This window comes from Alosa alosa, chromosome 11 (genome assembly GCF_017589495.1).
Source record: "Alosa alosa isolate M-15738 ecotype Scorff River chromosome 11, AALO_Geno_1.1, whole genome shotgun sequence".
Taxonomy (NCBI): Eukaryota; Metazoa; Chordata; class Actinopteri; order Clupeiformes; family Clupeidae; genus Alosa; species Alosa alosa.
This window is the reverse complement of record NC_063199.1, coordinates 24,588,903-24,615,205: the sequence shown is the minus strand read 5'-3', so window position 1 is coordinate 24,615,205 and position 26,303 is coordinate 24,588,903. Positions and strand designations below refer to the sequence as shown.

Genomic DNA, 26,303 nt, shown 5'->3' with positions numbered 1-26,303 from the left:
CTTAGCTTCACCGTTTGTCCATAAACACTGGAGTTGTTTTCACAGCAGTGCGCCGTATTGACACCTACTCAGCAACAAAACATTGATTCCTGATGGGGGCTTTCCAAAGGCTCCTTGAGCAGCCACTTAAACAGAACGAGACACATCAAAACATCAAAACATCTAAACAACCACTTTCAACAACGCTTTCCGTGCGTCTAAAAGCCCTGAGGGTCTCGTGGTCCTGGACCCTCCCCCAGCCCTTCATTCTCAGAGACAGCTAGTCTCATGAACTTATTTGTAGGTCTTTAACAAATCAACACACAACAATGAGTGTAGGAAGCACCCGCTGTGGCCTGCTCTGTTCTCTGTAAAGACCTTTGTGCCTGTAGTCTTGTCCTTTTGTTTAGCGGCTGTCGCTAGCGCAGCAGCCTTGACTGGCGGCTCCCTAGAGCCGTAAACAGAGGCATTTCCCCCTCACCCCCCCCCCCCCCCGCAAGCCAGCAGCCGTGGGTTTATTTGTGTGCTTTTGTGAGACGCGCAGTGCCCATTTGTGTGTGTCTCTCTCCTCTTCTCCCTCTCCTGTTTGTTAACAATCCGCTCTGTTCATTCTGAATGCCTCACCGTCACCGGACAACAGCGCACTGCTGCACACAGGTAGGTTTGGGGTGCTCTGCTTTAAACTCACTCACTCTCACTCTCACTCTCACTCTCACTCTCACTGTCACGTCACTCCCATTCATTGGAGTTGCCCTGCCCTGGTCATAGCCGTCACACTCACTCCATCACCACTGTGATGTGGTGCCATCCTCCCTTCCTCCTGTGTTCCATTGGCATTGTTTTCAGTCTCCTTTAGTGTGGGATAGAAAGGAAGAAGTGTGGGAGAAGGAAACCATGCTGCATCACCTGAATTACCTAATTTCCCAACCCCATTCTCGGAACTGATTATTATTGACGGAACTGATTATGATCTGTTATATTAAAATCTTTATTACCATGTTATCACTATTAGTTATTGTGTGTAACATTTATTGCATGAACAGGCAAATAAGCACTCCCTGGCAGTCAGTGTGATGTAATGATTTGGGTCCTTCCTCTCCACTGTGTGTTTCCCACTGTAAGTGTCAGCTGTAGCGAGCAGGAGGACTTCCAGTTGTTGTGGCTGGCTTGTCTGTGGCTGAGATGACTGTTTGTTTTGCAGGACCTGGCTGCAATGCCTGAGAATGACAAGACTCCCCTGGCAGAGGGAGGACTAAACCTCAGTGGGGGCCAAAAAGCCAGAGTGGCTCTTGCCAGGTACGAAAACACACACACATGCACACACACACACACACACACACACACACACACACACACACCTGAGTATCTATCTGCACCTCAGACAGACTCCTGCACCTGCTGGGGTCAAAGGTTCCCCCCCCCCCCACTGTTTTATGGACTGTAGAGGACAGGCAAGCCAATCACGGACAGGGGCCTGGATAAACCACTCTCATTATGGCTGTCCACACTTTACATATGACTAATGGCTGGCAGATAGTTCCCCTCCTCAGCTGTTCCTCCACTCTATGGGCCATTGAAAGTACACCCTTAATCACTCATAAGTCATATCAGTGGCATCCACATTTCATCGGAAGGCCTCGACCCTTCACTCTGTGTTTGCTCTAGACTGTGATGAATTGGTGTTTTCTTTTTCCCAGGCTTACTTTGGGTGTGCAGTCGTATTGTGCAAACAATACAACACGCAGTATATTTACCCTCGTGAAAATTAATCACTGAATATGGCACAATCTTTGCACTTAGAAAAGCTGTGTGTGTATCATGGAGCAGTTTACTATCTCCAGGCTGCTGTTATTTCCTTAAATTGCATGTACTTTGTGCATTGTAGACCTACTGTACCTGCAGTGTGCGAACATTTTTTGCTGTTTCCTTACAGAGCCGTGTATAAGGATGCTGATGTCTATCTGCTCGATGCTCCTTTCACCCACCTGGATATTGCCACAGAGAAAGAAATCTTTGAGAGGTCTGTGAACACCTTTCAGGGGACTATAGGTTTCATATGTCAATATAGGAGACAATATGATGGGCGGGGTGTTTTTTACAGGTTCTTTTTGCAAATGTTAATTTCTAGTAGTACTCTCTTGGAGGCTATGAACGGTTCTAGATGATTGATGATTGAGGAAGGTGTTTCCTTCCTCCCTCCAGATGTGTGTGTAAGCTCATGGCCTCCAAAACTCGGGTGATCGTCACCAGCAAGCTGGAGCACCTGAAGCGCGCCGACAAGATCCTGCTGCTGCACAACGGCGACTGCTTCTTCTACGGCACCTTCTCCGAGCTGCAGTCCCAGCGGCCAGACTTCAGCTCTCTACTGCTGGGCATGGAGGGCTACGACAACATCAAGGCCGAGCGCCGGACCTCCATCCTGTCCGACACGCTGCGGCGCGTCTCCGTCGACGAGTCGGCCAGCTACCGCTCGGAGCGCCCCTCCTTCCGGCCACCCCCGCCAGTGTACGCGGAGCAGCGGGAGGAGCGGCGATCGTCGGTTCTGCTCAACCCCCTGGCGGCCGCCGCGCGGAAGCTCTCCTTCATCCCCTCGTCCAGCTCGGCAGCCGGCGACGAGGACGTGTTGGTGCGGCGGCCGCCGCCCGACAGGAAGCTGTCGCTCATGCCTGAGGACGAGCTGGTGGACGAGTCGTTCTCAGGCGGCGACGTCTACCACAACCACGGCGTGCACATGGCCGGCCAGAGGCGGCAGTCGGTGCTGGACTTCATCACCAACGTCGGAGGCGGTGGCGGACGCCGCGACCCCTACCGCTCCTCTTTCCGCCGGAAGATGTCCATCCTGCCCCAGGGCGACCTGGCCACGGAGGTGGACATCTACGCCCGCCGTCTCTCCGATGACTTCAATGACGTCAATGACTTTGACTTTAGTGGGGACATGGATGGCGAACACATAGAGGTGAAATAAAGGCCAGACTGATTAACCAGAAGTCTTTTATTATTATCCTCTTCAACTATCTTTCTTGTTACATCTTGTGACTCAAGAGGTTTTTAGATTATTCAAAGGTATGATTTTCAAAATGTCTTTGTCTTTTCAGGCTTGCTTTGCAGATCAGCAAATTGAAGATGTCTTTGAAACAACCAAGTGGAACACATATGTACGCTACGTGTCCACCAACAAGAACCTCATCTATGTGCTTATCTTTATTTTAATAGTTTTTGCAGCTGAGGTATGTAAACATTTCCTCCACTCTGTGATCCAATCACTGGCTAACTTCTATGTCCACATGCTTGAGTGACGCTATCATAAACTCTTTTCTGTGTGTCCAGGTTGCTCTCTCTGTCCTTGGCATTTACTTGATCACAGAGTAAGTACTATTCCTGCGACCTTTTGGACAATTAACTAACTATATAGTATTAATTTGAGGGGCTGTTATGTCACCAGGGCCACAATTAGATTGTTCCATTTTGTCAGCTGACAACAGAGACTTGTAACAGAAAATTGTATTTTTTTCCTCATGTGAGATGGCGAAGATAAGATGAAGGAAATGGAAAGTTGGATGCAGGTGCTGTGTGTGTTGGATGCAGTTGGATGCAGGTGCTGTCTGCATTTTGTCCCCTGCATCCACTGTCAGCTGACAACAGAGACTTTGACAGACAGAAAATTGTATTTTTTTCCTCATGTGAGATGGCGAAGATAAGATGAAGGAAATGGAAAGTTCAGGAACCCTTTGAGTTTTTCCACTTCAGCAGTAGCAGCAGCAGTTTCAATTGGTCAAAACAACCAGAAATACTCTGGCTTCAGCACTTTGTGCCATGAACAGTCTGGATGCAGCTTGGTTGTTGACAGTAAAAGGGTCAGCTACCTTTCTTAGAACTGCCCTGTAATTTATGCTAAATTACTGCATTGTAGTCTTTTAACATACCGGTATGTTATGATACGTGTTATATATTGATGTGGTATGTATTGTGATGTGTATAGACCCTTTCAACAATAAAAACAAAAACAATGCTTGAACGTTCTATTTGGGCCCCAATCTACTTCCTCTGCATTAAGATAACATATGGAATGTTAAAAAGGAAGTCTTGTGGGGCCAGCTATGATGCTGATAATGGAACTCTCTTGAAAGGGTCTATAGATGGCACCTATGAATAGCTGGCTCTTTGAGACTACAAACCCCATGACCCCACTGACTGCTCTCTCCCTCGGGCCTGTTTGTCAGTAAGGTGTGGAGGGAGGAGCACCACTGGTTCAGCTACAACGCCACGCACTACCCCAACATGACGCAGCCGCAGCAGTTCTACCCTGTCATCGTCACCCCCACCAGCATCTACTACATCATGTACATCTACGTGGCCACGTCCGAGAGCGTGCTGGCCATGGGCTTCTTCCGCGGCCTGCCGCTCGTCCACACCATGATCACCATCTCCATGAAGCTCCACGAGAAGATGCTCGCCGCTGTGCTGCGAGCGCCCATGGCTGTGCTCAACACCATGAAGACAGGTGAGCTCTTAGCATACTCAACACCATGAAGACAGGTGAGCTCTTAGCATACTCAACACCATGTAGACAGGTGAGCTCTTAGCATACTCAACACCATGTAGACAGGTGAGCTCTTAGCATACTCAACACTATGAGCTCTTACAGTATAATTTAACTTGTGATTAACACCATGAAGACAGGTAAGCTCTACCCTGTCATCGCCACCCCCACCAGCATCTACTACATCATGTACATCTACGTGGGCACGTCCGAGGCGCCGCATACCATGGCTTCTTCCGCTGCCTGCCGCCGTCCACACCATGATCACCATCTCCATGAAGCTCCACGAGAAGATGCTCGCCGCTGTGCTGCGAGCGCCCATGGCTGTGCTCAACACCATGAAGACAGGTGAGCTCTAGCATACTCAACACCATGAAGACAGGTGAGCTCTTAGCATACTCAACACCATGTAGACAGGTGAGCTCTTAGCATACTCAACACCATGTAGACAGGTGAGCTCTTAGCATACTCAACACTATGAGCTCTTACAGTATAATTTAACTTGTGATTAACACCATGAAGACAGGTAAGCTCTTTGGACTACCAGCAGTGATCATTTAACCTGAGGCCAACTTACATCCCTAACTATCTTTTCAAGCGATTAGACCAAAAAAGCAAAGCAAGCTTGTTAGCAGTCATTCTCAAAATAATGAATAATATAATTAAAAATAGAATAGAACACAGCTAATGAAGTCAAAGCTAGTCTTCTGCCAGTGCTGCAGGTTGTCTCAAGTCTGAGGCTGTGGGGTTAGATACAGTCTCATGGTCTTTGAACTACCTGTCCTGGTCATTTCACCTGAGGCCAGTTCACTTCCCCAGCTACTAAGATCAAAGGATCAAATAAGAGGAACAAGCTTACCTCAGTCTCATTAAATTACTCCTAGACAAACAGTTATTGAAGTCAAAAGCCAGTCGTGTTCTGCTCTTGGTTGCTCCTAGCAGGGGTCTCATCCCCTCCATCATCTCCAGAGTGGGCTACACACACAACACATGTAGGCTCAGTCTGTTTGCTTTCCCTCTCGCTGCGTCTCACAGGTCGCATCATGAACCGCTTCACCAAGGACATGGCCACCATTGATGACATGCTTCCCCTCCTGATGTTTGACCTCATCCAGGTACAGTCAAGTTGATGTTTACTTCTCTTTTTTATCTTGTAATGCTGGGCAAGAAATATGGTATGACTCTCTAAGAGATCATGAAGTGTTACTGTACATGAAGCGTCATATAGACGGATGGACTGGCTCTGCAGTCCAAGCCTGTGCAGTGTTTCCTGTGCTAGTATTTCTCCTTTGATTTTGTTTCTGTAATATGTTTTGAAGATCATGAAAGGCTAGACTGAGATAGGAATGCATTAATGGTTTGATGTTCTTGGCTTCTGTCTAGCTTCTCCTGATCGTGATCGGTTGCTTGTTGGTGGTGACCATCCTGCGGCCCTACATTTACCTCGCGGCGACACCATTGGCTATCGTCTTCATGCTCATGAGGAAGTACTTCCTGCGGACAGGCCAGCAGCTGAAACAGCTGGAGACTGAGGGTGAGGCGCTGGGGCAACAAGCTAGGGCAACAGGGACAAAGAATGCCCCTATAATGTTACTGGGAGGCTACGCCGGGCACACAACAGAAGTGTTATGTTTGTGCAGCGTCTGCTGCAACAATTAGCTTCCACTACAATCAGTGGAACTGACTAGACCAGACGTGATAGCGGCGCATTAAAAAATTAAGCCAGTCTTCTAAAACTATTTTCATGCTCCACTTCCGTTTTCATGCTTCAGTTACATGCCCAGTTTAGCCTCCCTGTTATTCTTTGAGGCTACATCAGAAAGCTGCTGAAGTTAAATGAATCCACTAGCAGGCTAGTATCTGGTCATTTCCTATTATCATTGTATTTATGAGGGTTCCCATAAGGGTTCCACAACAACAAGTTAAACAACAATTGTTAATATGTGCGTGTGTGTGTGTGTGTGTGTGTGTGTGTGTGTATGTATGCACGCACAGACACGCACACGCGCGTCTGCGTGTGAAGCCCTCTGCGTGCTTGTAGTGTGACATTGGACGGGGGTCAGTTAGAAGGCAACTGAAGACGGCCGGGCCTCTTTAATGTAGATCTATCTCTTTCACTCTGTCTCTTTCTGTCCCCTGTATCCACTTTTCCTCTTCCGCTACGGCTCCCTTTACTCCCTCACTCGCCGCTCTGTGTGGCACAGCGCCAGGCTCAGGAGGGAGAGAGAGACGGAGAGAGAAAGAGAGAGGGAGCGAGAGAGACATGGAAAGGGAGAGAGAGATGGAGAGAGATGAGAGAGAGAGAGAGAGAGAGGGATGTTGATGGTCAAATGTTGTCCAGTGCGGCAGCAACTGGGTGGAGGAGAGGATGGATGAGTCAAACGGAGAAATGGGGGGTTGTTGATCACTGAGGAAGTGGCCTGGGCGGAGGGGCCTCTCTCTTTCTCTTTTTTCTCTCTGTCTCTCCATCTCTCTCTCTCTCTTTCTCTCCCATTCTCTATCCCTCTCTCTCTCTCCATCTTTCTCAGTCTCTTTCATTCCTCCCTGTTACTTTCTCGATTCTCTGGCATAAACTCTTAGACCTGGCCTGTCTGTCTGTTTGTCTGTCTGTCTACCTGTCTGTCTATCTGTCTGCCTGTCTGTCTGCCTAGTGTCTGTCCATCGGATCAGTCAGGGCCCCTGGGGCAGGAGGAAGCGTCGTCCCACACCCCCTCCACTCCGCTCCCCTCCTCCCTCCCCCTGCAGCTCTGTCAGTGTGAGAGTCCGTCTGCGTGCGGCGGTCTCTGCTCCGGTGCAAAAGCCACAAGCGCTTTCCGCCTCTGAGCAAACAGACAGGGAGCTGGGCAGGACTGGAAACAGAGAGAGAGAGAGAGAGAGAGAGAGAGAGAGAGAGAGAGAGAAAAAGAGACAGAGAAAAAAGAGAGAGAGATGGAGAAAGGGGTAGAGAGAGAGAAAGGGAGAGGGAGAGAGTGAGAGAGAGAGAGAGAGAGAGTGGACGACTGGCTGGGGATTTCCTTGTCCTCCATCCGGGCATCATTCTCTCAGTGGCCCTCTGCTCTGGCGTGAGGTGATGGGTTGAAGGGCACAGGGCGGAGGTTAGAATGGTGTGTGTGTGTGTGTGTGTTTGGGGTGTGTTTGATGCTACAGCAAAGCACCCCCCACCGCCCTCCTGTTTTCGAGGAACGATGGCGAGCTGTCGGGGGGGGTGTGAGACGCGACAGACGGTGCCCTGCCCGACGCTGTCCGATGGAATGCGAGGAATGGCAGCATGGTGATCCCGGGGCCAATCCATAAGCATGGCCCCAAAACCAGCGCGCTGCGGAGTCTCTTTATGAGCTACCAGAGAGTGAAAGGGCATCAGCTTTATCCCTTCCTTCCTCTCTTTTTGGTCCTTCTCCTCGCCCCTAGCCGCTTGGACCCGCGGCTGCCGAAAAATAACGAGGAAAAAAAATAATAAACACAGGGAATTTGACGGAGAGAGGCCAAGTGAAGTGGACACAGGGAGCCATCTAGCCTCATCTCTTTGTTTGGACAAATCGTTCCAGTTAGCTACTGCATTCATTTGTGTTTTTAAATTATTATACCGTACATGGCGGTTTTAGATACTGCTCCTTTCAATCATTTTGTTTTATTCAGTTGATTGTCTGGCTTGTTTTTATTGGGTTTTGTTGAAACAAAGAACAAATGCTGCTTGCGTGATATCGTTGGCATTCTCCAAATAGTTGATTTATTGTTTGTCTTTCTTACTAAACTCTTCCAAAACAAATGGATATGTTAACAAGGGATCAAGTAATTATGCATGTCTTGAAATTGACCTTAACAAGAATGAATTATGTTTATCAGATGTTTTCTCTCTCTCACACACTCTCTCTCTCTCTCTCTCTCTCTCTCTCTCTCTCTCTCTCTTTTCTTTTCTCTTTGTCTTTCTGATTTTCTTCTCTCTCTCTGGTTTGATATGTTGTGTCTTTTATTCTGGTGATGAATTTGTGCCATGTAGCCATGTATCATGTGTTTAATGGGGAGATGGATTGATGACTGATTTAATAAACGGGAGTCTTTCTCTCCTTTTCTCTCCTTCACTCTCTCTCTCTCTCTCCTTTTCTCTCTCTCACTCTCTCTCTCTCTCTCTCATTCTCTCTGTATCTCCTCACGTATATCTCCTCACAGCTCGGAGCCCTATCTTCTCTCACCTCATCATATCCATGAAGGGTCTGTGGACGATCCGGGCCTTTGGGCGCCAGGCCTACTTTGAGGGTCAGTTCCAGAAGGCCCTCAACACCCACACGGCCACGTGGTTCCTCTACCTGTCCACCCTGCGGTGGTTCTTGTTCCGCGCCGACGTCATCTTCACACTTTTCTTCACCTTGGCCGCCTGGATTGCAGTCGGAACCACCAGTAAGGTTCTTGTTAACCCTTAAAGGTGTAGGTTTTTGAACATTCTAAGTTCCGCAACAATTGAAGGTTCTAAAATTCTATGTTGAATTCAATGAACCCAGATATTCTTTAGAACGTTAATTTCTCAACATTCCCGTCACACCGGTGTGATGGTACTCCTTTAAGGGTTAAGTGGTGTTCCTCTGTGTGTGTGTCTGGCTTCTGTTCCAATGATCCATGATGAAGTGTGTGTGTGTGTACTGATAGTTATTGCTTGGAAGTTATTGTTGAAATGGTTTACTGTATTGGACAACCAGATGTCATGGTATTATCCTGTATGTATGTGTAAATATTTCTGTGTGTGTGTGTGTGTGTGTGTGTGTGTGTGTGTGTGTGTGTTTGCAGAGGACCCAGATGTGGGTGAGGTTGGCATCATTGTGGTCATGGCCATGCTTATCAATGGCACTTTCCAGTGGTGCGTGGTCACTAGCATCGCTGTTGATGGAATGGTATGTACTGTTCACAGAACACATAACATTACACCCACAAAACACACACAGACACACATGCACACACACACAGACACACAAACACACACATTCACAGACACACACACATGGTAAGGCAATTTAAAAAATAGCCTAAGAAATCTGCAAATTGTAGTGTTTACGTAGGCACATAGGCTACATAAACATTGCAGAGGAGTTGACATCTGTAAAGTCTTTTTTTTAACCTGCCGTAGGATTCAGTAGAGCAACTATGTGTGTGTGTGTGTGTGTGGGGGTCTTGCTGCAACCTCTAATGAAATGCAGAAGTTGTCCATGGAAGGCTGGCAGAGTCCAGTTAGGAAGTGTGGTGATGCAACTTCCCACACTGTTTTACGGCTGACCTGTGTCTGACATTGCTTATCAGTGCTCAGGACACAATGGTCTCCTGGACCTCTGCAGGAGAATATCTCTATAGGACAGGATGGAGACCGTGGTGAACTCACTCACTCTCCATTTAAACACAGGGTGGAGATGTGGAGAGTTGAAAAGAGTTATTAGGTAATATTTTCACTGAGCCGTAAGATCTGCAGTGTCTGTGTACGGTGCGTAAACTCTCTTTCAACCGCACTTAGGTAAGCACGTACAAATGAGCCACACACACACACACACACACACGCTAAGGTGTACACACGAAAGAACATGTGCACACACACACACACACACACACACACACACACACACACACACACAGGAGCTCATTCACCTCTTCAATCTGACCACAATGTCAGGCATCATTTGTCAGACCAAACAAATCATTGCAACCAATGACCTCATAACCTCTTTTTTTACCCCAACCCTGACTAACCCCCACATACACACACACACACATACTCACTCACACACACACGCACTCCAGATGCGTTCTGTGGACCGAGTCTTCAAGTTCATCGACCTGCCATCGGAGGAGCCCAAGACGGATGGTTTGGGCTCAAGCAAAGGTGGTAGCAAGGACAAAGACAAGGACCTGGTCATTGAGAACGTGGACGCCTGGGCCTACAACGCCTGGCCCAACCACGGCCAACTGGACGTGCAGAAGCTGTCGGTGAAGTACACAGAGGTTGAACAGACCATCATCAAAGACCTCTCCTTCTCTGTGGAGGGTGGACAGCGGGTAAGTCAGGGAAATGTCTACACACACACACACACACACACACACACACACACACACACACACACACACACTTTATGATCACCTGGTTTTGTTTTAAATTGTTTTACTTTTTGCCACTGGTATGAAATTGTCCAATATGTTACAGTGGGTGTTGATGAAAGACTAATGGAACTAAGGTACCTTGCAAGATGATCAGAGAGCACTCGAGTGTTATTCTGCCCCTTGTTTAGTGTGGAAGGGATGGAGAGAGAGGGAGAGGGAGAGAGAGAGAGAGGGAGAGGGAGAGAGAGAGAGAGAGAGAGAGAGAGAAAGGGTTTACTTATGATTGCCGTCACTTATGGGTATCACTTTGTTTACGTGCGTCCACAAGGTTCTGTTCAGCAGTGCTGTTTCTCGTCTAGTGCTGTGAAATGCTGGTGTGCTCGCTCACAGTGAGGCAAATGAAGAGAGTGTTAAGTGGCTCCTCTGAGCAGCTACTCCATGTGTGTTTGTGAGGTTGGTGTGACGCACTGCACTGGGACAATGCTGAGATTTTCTCCGGGGCTGGTCATTAAGGAGCTGGCACAGTGGCTTCCGCATGCTGTAATGAGCCCATGCGAGACTAGCGCAGCACCGCTAACAGTGAATGAGTTCCCTCAGACAGCCATTAGCCCCATTAGCACGTCAGGCTAATGGCTCGCGTGCCACTGTGCCCGGGCCAACAGGGAGAGAACAAATCCCTCTCTCCTGCTCTGGGCATGCTCAGTTCATCCTCAACATCCTCAACAGTCTTGTCTGTCACACTGAGGTTTGCTGGAGGAAATGTTGTTGGCGCCAATGAAAATTAAAGTTAAGAGTAGCTCAATTTGAAATGTAATGCTTCTGTGTTTTTTTTTTTTGGGCAGCTTATTTGTATTTAATTAATAGCTGAGATATCCGTGTATATATTGTGCCACTTAACTTCCCATTTTCAGATTTTCATTTCCTAAGCACTATAAGCAAAAAAATGAAAATAAAAAAATAAAACGTATCCTACATAAAGTGCTGAAGTGTAAACTTTTCTGAACTCTCTACATGGCATTGTTTTTGTAATATAGTCTTCTAATTTGTGCCTACTCAACAGAATGTAGTTAGTGGGTCACGGTTTGTAAAGGAGGAGTTTGCTTGCCTTGGCAGACATGGTCTAAAGGAAATGGGCTTGGCAGTCATGAACGGGGTCAGAGGGGTTTTGCATAAGTGTTGTGCATAAATGTTATATGGATGAGAACTGTGTTTTTTCAAGACGTGTGTGTGTGTGTGTGCATGTGTGTGTGTGTGTGTGTGTGTGTGTGTGTGCGTGCATGCATATGAATTCTCTTTCAGATGGGCCTTCTGGGCAGGACGGGCTCTGGGAAGAGTACCCTCTTCAACGGGCTGCTGCGGCTGGCCCACACTGACGGCGAGGTCCTCATAGATGACCTGTCCTGGAACAACATTCCTCTGAAGGTCTGGAGGAGAGCGTTCGGTGTCATCCCACAGGTACAAAATACAGACGACATGCACCAGATGTTCACATTCTAATCTGTAGAAATGGTCATTATCATAAACTCTTGAAAATAAATGTTTGACCATAAAGAGTGACCATGTCACCATAAAAAGGTACTGGGCTATTTTAACAGTCCTAAATGGCTGTTCACACCAGGAATGTTAACTATTAATTCAGCTGAAACTATGAGTGTCCATAGCCTCTCCTCATGTTGATTGGCTGTCAGCTTTTTATCTTTCTTACCCCTTAATCCAGTTGACCATGTGGTCATCTTTTTTCTCCCTCACAGAAAGTGTTTATCTTCACCGGAAGCTTCCGCATGAACCTGGACCCATACGGCCGGCACAGCGATGAGGAGCTGTGGAGGGTCACTGAGGAGGTGGGAGGTGGTGTGGAGGGTCACTCTCAGGGGCAGTGGAGGGAATAATAATAATAATAATAATAATAATAATCATTATTATTGTTATTATTTATAAGCGCCTTTCAAGTCACTGAGAAGGTGGGGTCTGCTGATGACCCACAGTGGCAGTGGAGGGAATTCAACATAGGCTTCAGTTTTCTATAAAATAAAAACAAAAAAACAACACATATTGATTTGGCTAATGCTTTTATCCAAAGTGACTTACATATGTCAATTTATACAAGTGCCAGTTTCCCCAGAGCTATTTAGAGTTAACCCAACGATGGCAGCCGGGAATTGAACCCACAAATTAGCCCAGATTAGCTACTATATGCTATACTATACTACCAATGACTGTATGTATAAGTCCTAACCAATGACTGTAGATGTAAATAGACAGTCATAGGTCCTGACAGTGGTGTTGTTGTGCCCGTTCCCGTGACCACAGGTGGGCCTGAAGTCGGTGATCGAGCAGTTCCCTGACAAGCTGGACTTCCAGCTGGAGTACGGAGGCCATGTCCTGAGCTATGGCCACAAGCAGCTCATGTGTCTGGCCCGCTCCATTCTGAGGAGAGCCCGCATCCTGCTGCTGGACGAGCCGAGTGCCCATCTGGACCCCATGTGAGTTGGGGAGGAGGGGGTTGACCCGGTGTGAAAGTAGGCCGGTACGTTCCGGTACTGCGTACCACTATAACATTTAGTGCCGGTACGCAGTATCGGAAAGAGCGGAGAACAGCTGCCTGCCAAAGACAGGGCTGTTAAGGCTCATGCACTTTCCCCATAAGATATTTCACTCCGAGCTCAAGAATTTAAAACTACTTTCACCCTTGGACCTGCCACACAGATCACAGATTCACACGTGCCTCTGAGCTGGAGCTGTGAGGGAGAGGAAAGAAATGGGGTTTGTGTTTGTTTTATTATTGATGAAGACCGAAGTTCTACCTGGTTGAAGACCGAATCTATCTGTCTGTCTGTCTGTGTCTGTCTGTGTCTGTAGCACCATCAAGGCCCTGAAGACCACGCTGAGGGACTCCTTCTCCACCTGCACCATCCTGATGTCGGAGCACAGAATGGAGACGCTGTTGGAGTGCCAGTCGTTCCTGGTGAGTGCCCTCTTCCCCGTCGTTCAGCCCCCATGGCTGTGAGTGACACACACAAACATGCGAGAGTCCTCAGCGTCACTGACCTTTCTGATGTTGTCCCTACAAAACAGAACTGCCCTTTTGTTTCACAAGCTCTTTTGACATTTTACTTTTAACAATGCGTGCCCAAGATCAGCTTAATGTGCTGTCTGATCCAGTGTACTCCTGATTAATTTATGTGTTTGGTAATGCTTGACTGGCGGGTGGATGGTGCATCTCGTGGCTCAGTTGGTCCCATGTGACCCCTAGCCTCTACAATCTCGGCATTTGTTTTGAGGATACCAACCATGATTCTGAATCAGGGAAAAAGTTGAATTTCCCAGTGCTTACACAACAGATCAGTGTAGATCACTGTGGGATTTGGCAGGTGGGGGAACCCTAAAATCCAGTGTCGCTGCAACGGGGAAAAATTACTGAGTATCATTGAGTATCGTTGTGTAGCAATACTTTTTTGGACAAGAATTGCTAGCTTCTTGGTCACCTCTGTACACGCAAAACATTAACTCACTATTTATTTTAACAATATCATCGTGCTTTATCGTTGGTATGAAAGAATATATTTATTATTAATTTATCTGAGGTTGTGGAACTGCGTTCCCCCCTGTTTCCCCCCACTTTAACCCCTGTATTGTATGTAACACTAGAGTGATACTGTACGTATGTATCAGGTTAAGTCGACAAACTTAAGAATAATGTAAAAATTCAGGTATGAAATATATAAACATTTAGTAGCAAACAATAACATTTTAGGAGGCACTCCACAAAAAATTGCAATAGTTTATTTTGTGCTGTGTACATGTGGGCATTTAGTTTAATAGAAGCCGTCTTCATGTTCTAGTGGGTAAATGACTCGCAGTGCTTAATTCGATCATGGTTGATATTTGTTTATGCCGTTATGTAAACAGGGTAAGGAAATTACATTTTCTAAATATTTACAGATTAGGGTTTGGGGAAAGACTACAGCCTGAAATCAATTTGTAGGTCTATTTACTGAAAGTCTTTTTAGGTTGTGCATACCACACACGTAAATATACATTTATTATATCCAAAGTGACTTATAAAATGATTACACTATGAAGGTAGGGAAGAACCAGAGGTGGGACCAAGTCACTGTTTGGCAAGTCACAAGTAAGTCCCAAGTCTTAGCAGTCAAGTCCAAGTCAAGTCCCAAGTAAAGACAGAGAAGGGCAAGTCGAGTCCAAGTCCAAGTCACCTCAAAGCCAAGTCGAGTCCATGACTCGAGTCTGACTCGAGTCCAAGTCATGTGACGAGTCCACATGTCTGGGAAGAACCTTGGCTCCCTTGCTCATGGGCCTCCAATGTCTAATTGTCTTTGTAGCTGCTGGACCAGAGCACAGGGAAGACGTACGACTCGATGCAGAAGCTGCTGAACGAGACGAGTCACCTGAAGCAGGCCATGAGCCCGGCGGAGCGCCTCAAGATCTTCCCCCGCCGCAACTCCAGCATGCGCGTGCCCCAGCCCAAGATCAGCGCCGTGACCCTCACCCTGGAGGAGGAGGCCGAGGACGAGATCCAGGACACACGCCTGTGAGCCCCCACCGGGCAGGGGCCACCAAAAGAGAGTCGGGGAGAGAGAGAGAGTGAGAGAATGACTGAGAGAGAATGAGTGTGTGAGAGAGAGAATGAGAGAGAATGAAAGAGAATGAAAGAGGGTGGATGGATGTGTGGAGTTTCGGAGCAGGTCCTCTTCTCACGCCAGCCCTGCTGCCTCCATTTCAGAGACTCATTAGAGCCAGACTGGCCTGGACCCAGACAAGAAAGGCACAACTCAATTCTTCATCCATATCTCAATGGAGTCTCATAGGTACTGCTTTGATGTCGTCAGTCTGAAAACAATCTTTTATTTGTGTGAGAGTTGGCTGTTCAAAGACAGCAGAGATGAAAAAGGCTTTGTTAAGAAGCTATTATTTAAGCTGAACATCAAGTCATTTCTCTCAACGTTTCTTGTATTAGGTCTATGCAAAAAAAACATGAGGTACTTTAATACTTTGTACAGTAACAAACTTAACCTCCTGCACCTTCAGTTTCATATCAGATAGCTATATCATATTCCTCAGCATAGCCTCCCTAACCCAGACACTTTATGGATTATGGTTAGAGTACTGCATCGTACCTTGACTGGAGCCTTGAAATGTGATTGTGTCAAGGTTATTTTTTTACTTTGTAAATTAAGAGTTATTTGTCTCAGTTGCTTGAATTCATCAGAACGGTTACATTGATTTAAAAAGCAAATGTAAGTGCATTGTAAGTATCAACACATAAAATGGTGGCATTTTCAAAGACAGACAGAACATGGGCATTTATCTTATTAACACATGGGAATAACAATGAGGTCCAAATGTTGATAGAATAGAGATGTGTAGACTGGAATGCTATGCATCAGCAATATTCCCAATATATTTTCCATATTACCAATGTATTTTCCTTATTGAAATGAGTATGTAATACAGGATAGACTCAGGTTGCAGCATACAGAGTGTCATTCTGCATGTTTATGCAAAACAGTACTGATTCCCATACACAATGTAAATGCAATGTCTGCAATAAGATTTCATGCTTGTCAACAGATTTATATTGTTCCAGACACTTTGGAACCAAGGACTGCGACAAAAGAGGGACAGTGATATTATTTATGATACTGCAGAATGTCAAGACATTTGTAGCCAGTTACACATATTGTTCTTAAGGGCTAAATAGATCAAAGTGTCCTTTGAAATATTTTAATTAACTTATCTTATGACCCTTTTGTGAACAAACACACAAAAATGAATCTAAAAATGACAGTTGTATACTACTTTAAATGTACAAGTATATCAATGTGCTGTGTGTTTTTGCAGAATGTGAAATTGGTTAATGATGTTGAAGAATTTAATTTGCCACAACACATTACCAATTCATAATGTCAGCTTAGCTATGAAAGAAAAGAGTGTATTCATAGGAAGACAATGTCAAAATTGTATAATATATGTATTTTTTGTCCTGAGGAAATGATTTCTGCAATCAAATTGTTTTCCATTAAAATGATTTTGAGAGACATGTTTTGTGTGGTGGGGCTGTTTTGCAGATACACAGAGTCTGGTTTGTTGGGAGTAACAGTGCAGTTTTTAATCGTTGTGCTTGAAGGAAGCAGGGCATGTTTTTGAAACGTCATCATACAGCTATCATACAGTTCAACACCAAAGGTTGACTAAAGTCTCTTCTGTACATATAAACAATGGCAACTGAGAAGAAAATACTGGTTGTTCAAAAGTGTCAGGAAACGGTACCGAAAGTAAAAGAGTGAGATGAAACCAAGGTCAGAAACGAGAAACAGAGAAGCTTGCTGCGTGGACTTGGAGTGGGGCTTCACACATGGACACCTGGAGCCAGCTGCGACTCAGGTGAAAACAGATAGATCAAATATTTATTATGGCTTACAGTCAAAACAGAAAAATGTCCTGTGTTTGCAATTATGTTACTTATTGCCACATTCCATTCACTTTGAAACAAGTGAAAAAGTTAAGAACCAAATTTTCATATTACAAACATGTACAATATTTTTTGTCCTGTTTTTTTGCCTTTTCAGTTGTACTGTACAAGCATATTACCACGTACACTAATCTATATACCACTTAAAGTTCCTAATTCTTATTTACACATATTTGGTAAAACCCTGATAAATGTCAATAGTACTTAAACCAACCTTGCAACTATTTAAACATAAAACACTTTTATATTCGAAAATACTTAACAGCAAAAAAATTCTGCTTTTCTTGCTTTGATCCAAAACGTGTTTTGCCTCAAGGCAAAAGCTGTTCAAGCACTTCTTTTGTTAGACATGTCCCTGCGTATTTGCTCAATTTATTATCTTCTTGTCTTCCACCAAAACTCAATACTTCAATAGTATAATATAATAAAACTATGGTCCCCAAGTACACAATGTAATATAGTGTAACAAGTACTGATAACAAGTACAAATACTAAAAGGCTGTCAGAAAACTAACTTCACAACATGGAGGGAAATCACTATTCAGGGGGGGTTAGGAGAGGGGGGAGGAGTCTAACCCTGGTTGTTGTAGTTTTCATGCAAATTTGGGTGCAGGATCCAGATCTCCTCGTGTGATTGGCTGAGGGAGTTGTTGTTGTTGTTGTTGTTGTTGATTGGGGGGTTGTTGGTGGTGGGCAGGGCCTGCCTTGCTCTGCTGCTCGCGTGGGCTTTGTTGGGGGGTCGGGGGCTGGCGGCACTCTGGCCGTGGGGGTGAGGGGGGACACTGCTGCTGCTGCTGCTGCTGCTGCTGACGGCTCGGGGCGTGCTGTGCGCTCGCTGAGGACCCCTGCTGCTGGGCACAGGGAGCTGCGACTTGGGCCGCGTGGCCCGCCTCTCCCCCTGGGGGGTGAGAGGGGTCACGGTGGCCGTCACAGTCACGGTCGGGGTCGGGGTGGAGGCGCTGCCGGTGGCTGGAGCAGTCGCACTCTTGGAGTGACGGCTGTCCATCTGAAAGGTAGAGGAGTGAGTTAGTGCCTTCGAAAGGGGCCATTCTCCTTTGGCCGACATTGGTCGATCTTGAGTGCATAATTTCACAAGAGCAACAGCGCCCTCCCATTCAGGAGCCTTCATAGCCATTAGACATGTGTCTTAAGCCAGTGTTTCCAAAACCAACTTGTCAAACTGTCAAGGCTATGTAATAGTTACTTACATAGCAAGCTGTCAAACACTGTCCACTCGCCTATGTGGTGCACCCCTCTGGTTTATACATCCAGTGTTTGTGTTAGCTAACTGTATCTGAATGTGTTGCTATCAGAGCAAGACAGAGATGGCGCATGACATGCAGTGATGCCTCGTATAAAAAAAACGAAGAAAAAAAAACGCTATTTAAGCATCAAATGAGGCAATCAAATCCACGTTGTTATTCGATGCAGTTACTACCGTTTGCGTCGGCATCGGTGCCATATTAGAACCGTGTTTCGGTGCCCAATGCTACAGTTGAGTAAATGTGGGTGCGTACCGTGTGTACCACGGATGGCTGGACCGTGGGCAAGTCTTTGCTCGTGCTGGGGGCTCGGGACTGGAGCGCTGGCTCAGTGCTGTTGTTGTTGTTGTTCAGCTGGCTGTGTCCATGTGTTGAGCCAGGAAATACAATAAAGTCCTCTTTGGAGTTAGCAATCTGCAAAATACACACACACACACACACACACACACACATACACACACACACAGTCAGGAGTATGTTCTGACACTACAGACCAATTCATAACAATGAACATATACTGTCTCCTAGCTAGCTACAATAAACTAAAAAAAAATAAATAGCAGTAGTGGCCATAATCACACTCCATTCCATTAGTGGAATTGGCAGTGCCGTGGGTTGGGAAGTGTTCATATGTGTGTGTGTGTTTTTGTGCGTGCTGTGTGTGTGTGTGTGTGTGTGTGTGTGTGTGTTGTGCATTGGGAAGTGTTCACGTTTGCACCTTGCTGATGTCTGGCTCAGACTTGCTGGAGCACATGGTCTGAAGCTCCCTCAGGAGGTCTGTCTCATCGTCAGAGCACAGGGACAGACCTGCAGGGTCTCCATCACTGATTCTGAATGCATGTGTACACACACACACACACACACACACACACACACACACACACACACAAACACACACACACACACAGAATAACTCAATCCATGCTGCATGGCAGTGGAGCTAAACTGAGGCTACATTTCCACCTGCTGGCCGAATCTCTGCATTACCAAAAGTGTCCTTCTCTAAACTGGTGCCTGGTGTTTTTCCCTCTTTCATAAAAAGTTTCCAAGCGATAAATTATAGAATTTTGAGAAGTGTCTCTGTTGTTTAATTGATTTTTAGTTCAAACAAAACATATTTATTATATTAAATGCACATGTATATTTGTATTTCCCATGCTTCGGTATCACTATGTTCCATGCTTGGATACTATATTGATTCACTAACAGTGCCATTTCTCCTTGTGCTCATTTTGTATGGCAACAATAATATGACACATAAAGGACAAATATTTGGAACATGTGGCATATGGCTTAATGTATGAAAACAGCCGACTTACCTGGGAGAGTTGATGTGGGACATCAGGTGGACCTCAGAGGTGGAGAGAGAACCTTGAGGACATGATAGAGAGAAAACATCAATTTCCCTACTCTACATACTCAGTTCTTCAGACACGCAATGAATATGAACATCAATGAAATATGAAATGATTAATACTAAGACGGAGGGCCAAATTACGAAAGTCGGGCCAAGAAGTAAAAAAAAGTCTCTTTAAACTTGGAGAGGCATATTGCTGATAAACGAAACCAATGGCCATCATTTTTCTTGTCAGTTGTCGGGAGAGGATGTCATGTTTCGTGTTTGCTAGGAAATGGTATTTTGGGGCTTTTCTAGCCTATTTTGATATGACGTGACGCAGTGTAGAGCAGACAGGAAATGAGTGGGAGGGAGATGGAGAGTGGGCACAGGAAATGACATCTGGCTGGACCCAAACCTGGAGCTGACTGGACTGCGGTATGGGACACTGACGTTGCCGCTAAAATAGGATTCTTTCCTATAAGTCTCTTAAACCTTTCTCTTAAATATGACGTGCCTCCGAAATGGGACGTAGAGTAAAAACAGCATCCCACCTTCACGGAGTGACCCGCTGGTGCTCCACCCAGTGCTGGGACTTCCCTTCTTGCGTGGGCTGGTGTTGGCCCGCCTCCAGGGCCCGCTGTCCCGCCCTTTCCTCCCGCCTTTCTTACAGGAGATGCCGATGGCCGACAGCGGGAATGTTCCACCTTGGAATTCTGCTAGGTGCCTGTCGATCTCTGTTACAGCCACAAACACAGCAGGAGTGACTGGAATTAGAATGGGTGTAGATGGCAGCCAGGTCCCAATACACTCACACATGCTACTGCTGCTGCTGGTTATTCTGCATTCCTTGCATTTGTCAACACAAGGGATCAGAAAAAAGGAATGTGGTGTACAGAAACATGTCTTTCCACAGCTGGCACTGTCAACATACTAGTAGTTTCTCTTCTCCTCTAGTGGCTATTACTGTAAACAACAGCAGATTACATTTAAAGACAGAACCTTCAGTGGGTTCTGAACCTTCAGTAGGATCTACCTTGGGAAAGGATAATCTAACTGAAGTAACCATCAATAGTAATACATTGAGTTTTACTGTTTCAGGTTTGAATAACTTGTGAAATTAGTTTGTTGACTGCTCTTCACCTCCACAGAGGAGCCCTAAGAAGTGAGGAGTTGAGTTGAGACTGATGAAGAGTGTGGGGCAGGGAGAGAGAGAGAGAGAGAGAGAGAGAGAGAAAGGTAGAGAGTGAGGGAGATAGAGAGGGAAAGGTAGAGAGAGTGAGGGAGATAGAGAGAGGGAAAGGTAGAGAGAGGGAGAGAGAGAGACAAACAGAGACAGAGAGAAAGGTAGAGTAAGAGAGGGAGAGAGATAGAGAGCAAGAGAGAGAGGCAGAGAGAGGGAGGAGGAGAAGAGAGAGAATGTTTGGTTGTACCTGTTCGGGGCAGCGGGCAGCTCTGCAGGACGGCTTTGTTGAGGAGGATGCTGAGTGCGGCTCTAAGCACCGCCCTCTGGCCTGGACTCAGGCTCTTGCTGTTGCTGGGAGACCGGCGCTGGGCTGGAGCCCTCTTGGCTGTCACCCTGGAGACGACTGCATCCTCCACACGAGGGACCACCACCGCATTCCACAGACGAGCCAGCCATCTAGATAGATAGATACAGTAGATAGATAGATAGATACTTTATTGATCCCCAAGGGGAAATTCAAGGTCTCAGTAGCATACAGACATCACACGCAACATGCACTTACAGCAGAAAAAGTAATATACTTATAAAAAAACTCCACTGTACAATAGAAACAGTAAAAGATAAACATGATATTAAAATACTAAATACTAAATATACTATATAAACTAAATCAATCAATGTGCTGATCAAAGGATGATCAAGCATGACAGGGCAGGGACTGAGCCTGTAATTCAGTGTGCAGCTGAGGATGATCGATCCTTGTTATCCCTGTCTAGGGTGCCATGGTCGTGGACCCCTCAACAGACACAAGCAAGATGCAATATTGTACAATACAATATACAGTTGAAAGGGTGGGGATAGTAATATGGACATATAAGAGAATAATGTATAAAGTAGACAAGATAATATAACAAAACTATGTCAGTGCAAGAATAGGTTGAGGTAAAATGGTTACATTGGTCAAGTATTGAGTATGAGGTATTAAGCATCAAGTACGGCCACAGTCAATCTGGGTTAGAGCGCGCGCGCACACACACACACACACACACACACACAAACACACAAACACACACACACACACACACACAAATTGTGACTTTAATTTACAAGGACTAAAGAACTAAATATTTGAGTAGTGAAAAAACAAAGGTCGATGAACACTGAGCTAACAATCAGCATCTGTTCCACTTGCAATACCAACTTCATCAAGAAGTCTGCGGATGTTGTGTTTACAAAAAAGTTAATATTGTAAGTGAAAAAGACACTATGTATGCATGAGTTTTTCAGCTTCATTTACAAGAACTGAAAACAATTCGATTTAAATAATAACTGAATCTATATCAGTTAATTTCCATAAACTGTTGTACACTCTTATACTCATGCTATCAAGGAATATCAACTGACCAAGGCGCACGCATATCATTGCAGGTGACCTACTTGACGATAGCCTGTGCCTGGTCGGGGACCACGGGGCAGGAGAGGAAGATGCGTGGCCCCAGCAGAGCCTCTGGGGTGCCCAGGCGGGACAGGCAGGTGTTGAGCTGGTGCCAGACCAGGCACACCCAGGACAGAGACCTCTGCAGCAGGTCATCAGGAGCCCACGGCTGGCCTTGTGTCTACAAGCACACAGACAGAGCTCTTGTGGGCCGCAGATACAAAGGGATTCTTACACTGTGAGAATGTTCAGGAGCCCATGGCAGGCTCTGTGTATACAATCACATCACAGAAAAGAGAGAGAGAGAGAGAGAGAGAGAGAGAGAGAGAGAGAGAGCTCTAGGTGGACTGACCATGCAAAGACATTCTCAGGGTTCCCACTCTAAGTCAAGTGTAAAATTCCATGACTTTTCCCTGACTTTCCCTGACAAAAAAATCTGGATTTCCATGACCTATAATGAGGAGATTTCTGAGCAGCCACATAGCGTTCAAGAATCTTTGACTTTTTTTAGAGCGGAATATGAATAAATGGGTATTGAAGAAACAAAGTTGGGCTAACCATCACCACTCAAACATGCAGGAAAGCTAATAACCGGATATACACCAATTCTGTGTGGAAATACATTTGTATTAATGTGTTTTGGCAAGTATATTCTAAACTGCTACAACAAAAGTCCCTGATATTCCATGACTTTGCCCCAGATATGATAAAGACTTTCCATGTCTGGAATAGACTTCCATGACTCGTGGGAACCCTGCATTCTTATTCACTGTAAGAATGTCACCCCCTGGTGGTGAAGGCACGTGTGTGCTTTATCTTTGGTCCGAGTGAGTGGCTGAATGGCTCTCTCTCACCTTGTGGAGGAGCTTGCGGCGCAGGTGGCGTCCCAGAAGGCCGTGCAGAGGCTCCGAGTCCCAGCGCAGCTGCACCCAGCGGAAGTGCTGCTGCAGATGCAGCTCTGTCCCCTGTAGCCGGGGCTTGGCCAGCGAGCCAATCAGAAAGGCGCCCTCCTGGAAGTAGTAAAGCCCGTCCTGACCTGATGGGCAGCAGAGAAAAGAGTTTAGTGTGAATGTGTGGACCAGGTCACACATAACACGCTACCAGTAGGAACTACTGGTCAGTGGGACCATGTCCTGAAAGACTAGCAGAAAGGCTAAAGGCATCACTGGGAACTGAACTGAACTGAAATGAACTGCGGGAGTGCAACTTCTCTACACATGTTGCTGCATATCCAGGGCTGAGCACAAAGCCCCTGCTCATTACGTCAACTAGATTTAGTCAAACGAAGCAAGAACATCCCCATGCAAAAGCCCATGTGTGGGTTGTAACTGAAGTGGAGCTGCGTAGGCGAGTTGTCTGACCGTGCTGCGGGGAGATGGAGCAGACGGCACCGCGGTTCTCCAGCGCCTCACACAGATCCCCCAAGAGCTCGCTCAGGGATGGCGCCCTCTCCAGGCCCTCCAGCAGAACTACCACACGGCCACCCACACACGCCTCACGCGCCGGCACCAGGAACCCTGCACCCACCACACAAAAAGGGGATTGAGAGAGAGAAAGAGAGAGATTACATAAATACATAATTTGAAATGGAATCTGCATGTGCAGCAGAATCAGAATCTGCCCTATTTCGAGTTCTAGAGGCAGCAGTCCAGAAGTCCTGTTTGTTTGTGAGAATGTATATGTTACGGTCCAGTAGGACAAAGAATAATTATACTGAATAAGGACACCTGGAGGACAGGGCAGCGTGTGTAGGGAGTGAATGTCCAACACTGGTGAGAGGTAAGGGCTTTATTTACCGCAGTTGATGAAGGTCTCCAGCAGGTGGGTCTTGGACAGACTCTCATCCACCTCCACCCTCACCACATCACAGGCCACTCCCACAGCCTCCTGCCTGCACTAGGGTTGACAAGCACACACACACACACACACACACACACACACACACACACAAGCACGCACACACACACACACACACACACACACACACACACACACACACACACACACACAAAACATGAATCATCGATGCAGCTCATTTTCACAACCAGGTCACAAAAAACACACTCACATCAATATAGTGCAATAGAACCCTGCATCATCCCCTGCACACACACACACACACACACACACACACACACACACACACACACACACACACACACACACACACACACACACACACACACACACACACACACACACACACACGCGCGGGTCTATCTTAGTTACCTTGATGCAGTGAGAGATCTGAGTGGCAATGTACTCCTGGCAGCTTCCTTCCAGCCCGTGGAATATGACATTACGATACTGTTCCACCTGAAAGAGTACACGCATATGGAACAGAACATTACGATACACTCTTAAAACGAATGTGTTGTCCCAATCTGGACACAGAGATGTGTTAATAAACAACGCAAGTTGTGTTGTTTTCAACACATTTGTTTTAAGAATGTACTGTTCCTCCTAACACAACACACGGACATGGAATAGAACATTACGATACACACTTAAAACGAATGTGTTGTCCCAATCTGGACACAGAGATGTGTTAATCAACAACGCAAGTTGTGTTGTTTTCAACACATTTGTTTTAAGAGTGTACCGTTCCTCCTAACACAACATACGGACATGGAATAGAACAGCTGTACAAGGACCTGCTGCATGTTTACTTGGTTGTGTTCTACTAAATCCTACAGAGCACAACGTTAAATAAATATTTAAAAATAAATGACACCCAACATAAACCAGTGGAATCCGGTCACAAAGTTTCCCTACTATGGAGTTCCAACTAATGGTTAGAAATGGGCACTTCTGATTCCCTCTAAAACTTTAAGCTTTGTACTAAAGTGATGCATCTAAAAACAGTAAGCAAACTTTAGCATAGTGAAGTGTTTTGAACTTTGTTATGTATTTTTGCAACTTGAGTGTGTTTCTAGCCTCAGTTAACGGGGGCCTGGCTGCGTATTGTTGTATTTACTGTGTACATCAACGAGTAAGCTAATTACTAGGGCTGTCAAAATAACTGATTAATTTCGATTAATTAATTTCAGAAAAAATAACTGATTAAAAATAATAACGCAGATTAATCGATTCAGTATGACTTTTGACCCCGAGTCGTTGTAGTAAGTAACCATTAGACTGTAAAATGAAGGAGAGAGAACACAATGTGCTGCCTAGATCATTGATTGGAACATTTACTTTTAAAAAACGGCCTGATGTGTTGATAAAAATGAAGTGTTGATTAAAATAAAGTCCTCTGCAATGTCTGCAGCAAGGAATTTGCATATCACCGGAGTTCATCAACTCTAAAGTCGCACATCAATTCAAAGAAATAGTGTTGACATTGAGGGGAGTGTTAATTTATTTTCATTGTATCCCCTAGGTTATATCTGTGACCTGAAATACCTTGTATGTGAAAAACAACTTCTTCCCGAAGCACTTTTGAATCTATTTCCTCAGCATATTAGGTCATATAATAGATTATTATGGCCATTATTAAAATAATAATAAAAGAGTTTTTGAACTTTGATGTCACTAATGCTGATTATTCAATGACTCATTTGAATTTAAATATTTAAAATACTTTCACAGCAAAAAATATATGCGATGAATTTAGATTAATTAATCACAGAGTATGTAATTAATTACATTAATTTTTTTAATCGATTGACAGCCCTACTAATTACAAAACTTTAAAGGGACACCAGGCAGCGTTTTCGTGTTAATTACTCATCTTGGTAAGTCAGTATATGGTTAAATGACTCATTACAGGGCGAATGAAGACTCTCTCGCCCGCCCCTACTGCCTGTAGGAAGAATATCCCGCTTGCAAGTTCAGTGTATCAGACTACCCGCCGGGCGCAGGATCAGTTTACATCCTGCATCCACAGCAGAGGCAGGCTAACTAAAACGCCAGCGATTGTTGCAACGTGTGTATAATGGCAGTGCCGGCAAGAAGCAGCTTAAAACCCTTGACGGAAGATGCAAAGAAAAGGAAA

At 45.7% G+C, this 26,303-nt stretch overlaps 2 protein-coding genes across 2 annotated transcripts in view; one reads left to right on the top strand and one right to left on the bottom strand.

Annotated features, from left to right (window-relative positions):
- Positions 1-16,655, top strand: part of cftr (CF transmembrane conductance regulator) — a 31,121-nt gene extending 14,466 nt beyond the window's left edge. Inside the window, exons 12-27 of the mRNA XM_048256235.1 lie at positions 1,181-1,275; positions 1,913-1,999; positions 2,182-2,935; positions 3,075-3,206; positions 3,307-3,344; positions 4,200-4,480; positions 5,555-5,634; positions 5,903-6,053; positions 8,687-8,914; positions 9,299-9,402; positions 10,298-10,552; positions 11,894-12,049; positions 12,346-12,435; positions 12,905-13,077; positions 13,454-13,559; positions 14,938-16,655. Of these exons, the coding sequence (XP_048112192.1) occupies positions 1,181-1,275; positions 1,913-1,999; positions 2,182-2,935; positions 3,075-3,206; positions 3,307-3,344; positions 4,200-4,480; positions 5,555-5,634; positions 5,903-6,053; positions 8,687-8,914; positions 9,299-9,402; positions 10,298-10,552; positions 11,894-12,049; positions 12,346-12,435; positions 12,905-13,077; positions 13,454-13,559; positions 14,938-15,150 (2,943 nt within the window). The 3' untranslated portion in view covers positions 15,151-16,655. The remainder of the gene's footprint in view (positions 1-1,180; positions 1,276-1,912; positions 2,000-2,181; positions 2,936-3,074; positions 3,207-3,306; positions 3,345-4,199; positions 4,481-5,554; positions 5,635-5,902; positions 6,054-8,686; positions 8,915-9,298; positions 9,403-10,297; positions 10,553-11,893; positions 12,050-12,345; positions 12,436-12,904; positions 13,078-13,453; positions 13,560-14,937) is intronic.
- Positions 16,656-16,698: 43 nt separating this feature from the next.
- cttnbp2 (cortactin binding protein 2) overlaps positions 16,699-26,303 on the bottom strand; it is a 51,992-nt gene continuing 42,387 nt past the window's right edge. Inside the window, exons 14-24 of the mRNA XM_048256236.1 lie at positions 24,536-24,622; positions 24,103-24,202; positions 23,668-23,823; positions 23,161-23,342; positions 22,309-22,487; positions 21,119-21,327; positions 20,240-20,422; positions 19,669-19,720; positions 19,068-19,179; positions 18,605-18,763; positions 16,699-18,093 (exon numbers count right to left, since the gene is read on the bottom strand). Coding sequence (XP_048112193.1) covers positions 17,659-18,093; positions 18,605-18,763; positions 19,068-19,179; positions 19,669-19,720; positions 20,240-20,422; positions 21,119-21,327; positions 22,309-22,487; positions 23,161-23,342; positions 23,668-23,823; positions 24,103-24,202; positions 24,536-24,622 — 1,854 coding nt within the window. The 3' untranslated portion in view covers positions 16,699-17,658. The remainder of the gene's footprint in view (positions 18,094-18,604; positions 18,764-19,067; positions 19,180-19,668; positions 19,721-20,239; positions 20,423-21,118; positions 21,328-22,308; positions 22,488-23,160; positions 23,343-23,667; positions 23,824-24,102; positions 24,203-24,535; positions 24,623-26,303) is intronic.